Below are 6,334 nucleotides of genomic sequence, written 5' to 3'. Positions count from 1 at the left end.
AAAAAAAAAAAAAAGAAAAGAAAACTGGGTCGAGCCAGAAAACCACCCAGGGTACTCCCTCTACAACCAGGAGATCAAACCATTGATGAGAAGAATGGTAGGTGAGCACATAACCCAACGGGGAGTGCTGGGTCCACTCTGGCAGGCCTTCTGTTCAGCTGGTGGCCTGAGGGACAGGATGTAGCTCCTCCATAACCAAGGAACCTGGCAAACTATCCAGGAGGAGTGTCTCAGCACCCAGAACCCCACCTCAACCCTTGCTGTCATGGTCCTCACTGTAGGCCCCAGCTCTAATACCCCTGATGGTTCCTTTCCATTCCCAAGGCTCTTTCCAGCTTACCTCCATTGACAGCTTATCTTCCCAAGGGTAGTTTCCAGGTAACCGAGCTCATCTCTTGTGTACTTACTGGCCAGTTTTTATGTCAAATAGAGGATGATCTCTTCTTTGACCTCGCCTTCTCTCTCAACACCTCTCTTCCTGCTGGAATCACATGCAATATGTGATTAAGGTTGAAGGAGGGATGAAGACCATAATTGCTGTGAGGTCAGAGAGGGAGTGGTCACTGAGACAAAAGCAGGGGATCTGAAGAGAGAAGACAAAAGGCTAGGCCCAGGCTCTGTATTTGACAATCGATGCAGCATCTAGCAAGTCACCCAATTCTTCTGTGTCTCAGTTTTCTCACCCATAAAATGAGGCTGGTAGTGCTGAATCCTAAGGCAGACGCATTTTGTAAACTGCAAAGTGGTCTGAAAATTTGGCTGTTATCCTTGTGGACTAAAGTGTTCTAGGAAGAAGCAGAATATAAGGTGGGTCTTAAAGGTTGAGGAAGATTCAGGACACGTGGTCAGGAACAGGATGGGCACTCCAGAGTGGCAAATGGCATGAGCAAAGGCAAAAATGCAGATGGGATATACCAAGCATTGCTGCAGTAGAAAGCTTGTGTAGGGGAGAGGCTGAGTTAAGGTTGGAAAGGCATGTGGGCTATATTCTGTTGGTCATAAGGAACTATTGGACTTTTGATTAAGTAAGTAAAAGAATGAAAGTCATGTTTTTGGAATAATAACCTGGTGGAGGTGTGAAGGATGCAAAGATTGGAGGATGGTTAGAATGTAGGCAGAGTGAACAAAGGAAGGTGTTATAAACTCCAGATAAGAGAAATGATGGGGACCTGAATGAAGGCAGGAGTACTAAGGCTTAAACAGAGGAAGCACATTAGAGAGATACAGAAACAAAAGGATAGGGTGGCAGCATAGTAGAAGAGAAGGCTTGGGGACAATTTTCATTATCTAGGTAGACAATGGTGCCACTCACCAAGATAGAAAATAAAGGAGAAGGCACCAGTGAGCAGGGAAGATTGAGTTCTTTGGATATGTTTACTTTGGTAGAATGTCTGAGGAATGCTAACCAGTAATTAAGTGAGCTCAGCAATAGGGATGTGAATCGAAGCTACCCAAGAAGATCATGTACTGTGAAAAGATAAGGACAAGAACTGAAGACTGAGGAACATCAACATTTAAATGGTAGATCACGCTGGAAACTGCAAAGAAGACTGAAAAATGACCAGAGTAGGAGGGAGGCGAGACTTTCTCTAGAAAAAGACGCCAACAGGTTAAAGCACAACAGAAGGAACAATTGGTATGATGAATAGTAAAAATCCAATTTGGCAACCGGTTCATTAATGACATTAGTAAGAGCAATTTCATTGAAGTTGCAGGCTGCAAGCTAGATTGCAGTAAACGATGGATGGGAAGGTGCAAATGGGCAGGATTTGTAGACTTTTGGGAAACCTTGCTATGAAGGAAAGGGCAAGGGTAGTAGAGACATGGGAGAGTTTAGGCTATTTTAACTAAAATATATTTTAGCTGAAGGGGGAAAGACAAAGAAAAATAAATACACACTCACACATACACACAGAGAATAACTAAGAGGATGGGATTTCTCCCATGGGATATATTAATAGACTAGCGAGGGGATGGGATCTTGAACCCTGGTTGAAGGAACCGACTTAAGACAGAAGACATGCTATTAGTGAAGACTGGGAGCAGAGGGTAAGTTCCTTTATTCACTCGACAATCACTAGTTGAACGTGGAAAAAAAGCAAACAATCCTTGACCACATAAGGAATTAGGTCTAGTAGGGAAGACAAACGTAGGTCAATAAATTACATAAGGGCTGTACTAGACTGTGTTCTTTGTGTGGTGGTACAGGAGGGGAAGCGAGCAACTATGTCTGCATTGTCCAGGAAAGGGTCACAGGAGTGTTAGGTAGATTCTGGAGAAAATTCGATTATGGTATTTATTTTTACTTATTTACTTTCTATGTAGAGACGAAAGTCTGACTATGTTGCCCAGGCTGATGTTGAACTCCACACCTCAAGCAATCCTCCTGCCTCGACCTCCCAAAGTGTTGGGACTACAGGCGTGAGCCACCACGCCCGGCCTAAATGCAGCATTTATAGAAAGTATTTACAGCGTCTGGGTTAAAAGGACTATAAAGCAACCAAGAGGCACCTAAGTCCCTGAAGCACAGAGGACAACCAAGATGACAGCAGAAGGGCAAAAGAGAAAGGAAGCCGGAGTGCCACTCAGGAGGGTGGGAGGGGGAGGAGGCATTCCGGGAGCCGCCTGAGATTTAGGAAACCGAGCGAGACACCAGGTGGGCACACAGAGGGTTAAACGTCCTCGTGGTTCCGCACTGCGGCCGGGAGACAAACCAGCAGCCACTATCACCAGCCCCGGGCAGACCACTAAGAACTGGGGCGACGCGAGGCATGGCTCAGGGTTGGCGCATCCGGTAAGGAGCTGAGACACCGAGGCCCTTCGGGTCGGCTTAGGCGGTTCCCCAGCCAAGGCGCCAGGACCGGGCCTGGCTCAAGCAGGCACAGGCGGCGTGCAGCACACCGCCCCTAGCCCCGATTCTTCAACAGTTTTCGGCCTCCAAGCCTAGGACAACAGGCTGCGCCGAAACCATTCACTGCCACCTGGCCACCGGGACAGGCTTTGAGAGTAACCACTACTCGCAGAAAGAAGCGAAGAACAAGCCAGCAACCCCGCGAGACCAATAAGCCCCACCCGGAGCCCGGCCTCCCTGGCCGGAAGTGAGGCACTTGGCCCCGCCCCCCCGTGCTCGATACCTCGCGAGACTTGGAAAGGCCGTCCTTTTTCGTCTGGGCCGCCAGCATGGTAGGTGTTTCGTTTCTTGCCTCCTCTTTTTTGCCGGCATGTACCCCCAAGCTCTATTCCCATTGCCCCTAGTCATCCACCCCCGACCATGGTCTGGGCTTCCAGGCTGCGCAAGGCCGCCTGCAGGGCAGGGTGGCCGGGGCGAGACTCCCAGAGTCTTGTGTCCGGCCCGCGGTTCGGATCTATAGGACACGCGGGCCCCGGCGCTACCAGGTGAGACCGCACGGCCCTGGGCGGATCGGTACTCTAAACTTTGCCGAGTGCTCCAGAAGTTAGGTCCTTGATCCACAGGCCTACAGGCCCATCTCAGTTGGCAGGCATCACCTTCTACCCCCTAATTCTTTAGGCCTTACCACCAAGCTTTTTCCACGCAGCCATCCAGACTGAGGAAGACCCGGAAACTTCGGGGCCACGTGAGCCACGGCCACGGCCGCATCGGTAAGTGCCGGCTTCCCCTCGGGGTGGGCCTTTGGCTCTCTTCGGGTGCTTAGCAAGTCAGGAGATAGGTAGCCTAGTAGTGGGTTAGAATGAGACCTTTTTGTGGTCAAGTCGGACAACTGTTGATTTTTTTCCTGAGGATCCCCTAGTATTTCAGTTCTAGAGAATCTCACATCAGTGGGGTGATAGGGATTGAGCAGGCACGGTATTGGTTTAGTTGAAGACATGAAGTACTGTGGGAATGCTGTGATGTGGACCCTGAAAAGATATTTCACCCGGAATCCTGAAGTAATCGCAGTGCTGAAACCGGCATGGTAGGATGGGAACAGCTAAGTGGGGCACTGAAGTCTGGGGAAACTCTCTGCTTTTGTGCGAGGAAGTATTGAGAGGCATGAGAAGGCTGGGGGTGGGGGCATGTAGCTGCTTTTTTTTTTTTTTTTTTTTTTTTTTTTTTTGACACTCATCACTCTGTGGCCCAGGCTGGAGTGCATTGGCAAACCTTGGGCTTACTGCAACCTCTGCCTCCCGGGCTCAAGCGATTCTCCTATCTCAGCCCCCTCGAGTGGCTGGGATTACAGGCATGAGCCACAAGGCGCGGCCCCATGTAGCTTTGTATTTCTGCAGGCAAGCACCGGAAGCACCCTGGAGGCCGTGGTAATGCCGGTGGCATGCATCACCACAGGATCAACTTCGACAAATAGTAAGTGTCCTCGGAGTGCTTTTACGGACACAGCTTGGGAGGTAGGGGCAGGGCTTAAAACAAAAAAGTTCAGAAGCAAGTCTTGCCTACTGCTTTTACCAAGTTAACACTTGGTGTGAACTGAGAACCTGTTATCGAGGCTAGAGTCACGCTTGGGTATCAGCTATTGCCTGAGTGTGCTAGAGTCCTCGGAGAGTAAACTGCTGACCTTATTCACTGGCTGTGGGCCTTATGGCACAGTCAGCCACCAGGTTAGAGACATGCTTCACATTCACTTACCTACAAACCAGTGGATGATAAATTTTGGCTATTCAGAAGACCTTTATTATAGAAGTATGTAGATTTTCCATAGAGCACTGTTATGTGAATTGAATTTTAGTCTCATTCCTGTCCCTGACTTTGTCAGTGACTTATCCTGCAGGAAATAAGAATAGCCTTTTCCTCCTGATAGTCTTTGGTGGTTTTAAGAACATTTGTTTAACTCAGCAGGTATATCCAGTGCCTGACACTGCTCTATACCAGTGAACAATTTACACTGTAATGGGGGGGTAACTGTAAAGATGATAAACATAGCATCTTAATTGGAATGAGCATGAAGGTGGTTGTTATCTCTTCCTAGCCACCCAGGTTACTTTGGGAAAGTTGGTATGAGGCATTACCACTTAAAGAGGAACCAGAGCTTCTGCCCAACTGTCAACCTTGACAAATTGTGGACTTTGGTTAGTGAGCAGACACGGGTGAATGCTGCTAAAAACAAGACTGGGGCTGCTCCCATCATTGATGTGGTGCGATCAGTAAGTTTTGGATGTTGTTTTTATATACTTCCATACTTCCCTTGCAAAACTCTGGCTTAATCTAATACACTTAATCTCCTACCTGGCATATAACCTGTGCTCCCAGTTACCTACCAGACCTTGATTCTACCTTTGGTAGAATTATTATAGGTATTTCCCCATCAGTCGCAGTGCCTACTGTCATTCCCCTGTTGTATCATGTTTGCATTTCCTGCTTGAACTGTAGCTGGTTCTGATGGAGCACAACTCTTGACCCTTCATGTTCCCTACAGAATAGAATCCTAATATATTCCACCGATACTCAGTGCTATACATTATCTGAAGAGATTCTCCCCCAAAACAGATGTGTCTTGTCTGTCCTTGCGGGTTCTGGTCCTTGTGTCAGTCTTAACTCCCATAAATATGGGGGTAGTCTTAAGAAACCAGAACCCTAGGGACGCTTTAAATTCACTTCCCAGCCTATTTAATGTCCATAGAGCAGTTTTGGTGGTCAGGAATGTGGTTGTCTTCTTTTGCTTTAATATTAGGGAGTATTTTAGCAGGAAAAGGAGGATTATGCTTTGCCGAGACTAGAGTCACATCCTGACACAACTCTTGTCCTGGTGTGCTAGAGTACTCGGAGAGAATCGACTGGTCTTGATTCACTGGCGGGGGCAGTCGGTGCCTCCATTAGTGCCCAGATCAGAAACATACATACCTCCCTGGGGTTTTTAGAAAGTGGGTTGGCAGTCTACATTCCTCATACCCATCAGGCAGTTGGTACCTTCCACAGTGTATTGTAAACTTTTTTTCTCTGTTCTAGGGCTACTATAAAGTTCTGGGCAAGGGAAAGCTCCCAAAGCAGCCTGTCATCGTCAAGGCCAAATTCTTCAGCAGAAGAGCTGAGGAGAAGATTAAGGGTGTCGGGGGGGCCTGTGTCCTCGTGGCTTGAAGCCACATGGAGGGAGGTTCATTAAATGCTGAGTACTTGTTCCGTGTGGTGTGAGTAGGTCATTCAGTGGCATCTCTACATCATCCTATGTATATTGGGAGCCCAGGTTCTAGTACTTAGGGTCTGAAAACATGGGCTCCTCTGCTGACTTAACCTCAGAAAGTATATGGTAAAGATAGGACCAACACTTAACAATTGTTGGCCAGTTAAACATTTCTGTTTATAAAGTCAGAAATACCTGTTGATCACTGAAAGGCCTGCATGTATTGTACTCTGAATTTTACAGTG

General features: G+C 47.8%; 1 protein-coding gene and 2 non-coding genes across 3 annotated transcripts; all 3 read left to right on the top strand.

Moving 5' to 3' along the window:
* The first annotated feature begins 3,095 nt into the window (after positions 1-3,095).
* On the top strand, positions 3,096-6,088 carry RPL27A (ribosomal protein L27a). The gene is made up of 5 exons (XM_017500327.2): positions 3,096-3,183; positions 3,558-3,621; positions 4,246-4,321; positions 4,941-5,115; positions 5,918-6,088. Exons 1-5 carry the CDS (start codon positions 3,181-3,183, stop codon positions 6,044-6,046), a joined length of 447 nt encoding a protein of 148 aa, XP_017355816.1. The 5' UTR covers positions 3,096-3,180; the 3' UTR covers positions 6,047-6,088.
* Positions 4,455-4,585, top strand: LOC119467192. Its single transcript, XR_005195724.1, has one exon. It is a non-coding gene; the product is annotated as a small nucleolar RNA SNORA3/SNORA45 family (small nucleolar RNA).
* LOC119467191 lies at positions 5,678-5,808 on the top strand. Its single transcript, XR_005195723.1, has one exon. It is a non-coding gene; the product is annotated as a small nucleolar RNA SNORA3/SNORA45 family (small nucleolar RNA).
* Positions 6,089-6,334: the final 246 nt, after the last annotated feature.

The sequence above is a fragment of the Cebus imitator genome, unplaced genomic scaffold (genome assembly GCF_001604975.1).
Source record: "Cebus imitator isolate Cc_AM_T3 unplaced genomic scaffold, Cebus_imitator-1.0 Scaffold265, whole genome shotgun sequence".
In the NCBI taxonomy this organism is placed as follows: Eukaryota; Metazoa; Chordata; class Mammalia; order Primates; family Cebidae; genus Cebus; species Cebus imitator.
Note: the sequence above shows the minus strand (reverse complement) of the source record. Positions and strands in the feature narration are given on the sequence as shown.

Excerpts from the sequence above, each read along its gene's own strand:
- RPL27A (XM_017500327.2), top strand. Across the intron at positions 4,322-4,940 it reads AGGATCAACTTCGACAAATA|CCACCCAGGTTACTTTGGGA; the intron begins GTAAGTGTCCTC and ends ATCTCTTCCTAG. Across the intron at positions 5,116-5,917 it reads TCATTGATGTGGTGCGATCA|GGCTACTATAAAGTTCTGGG; the intron begins GTAAGTTTTGGA and ends TCTCTGTTCTAG.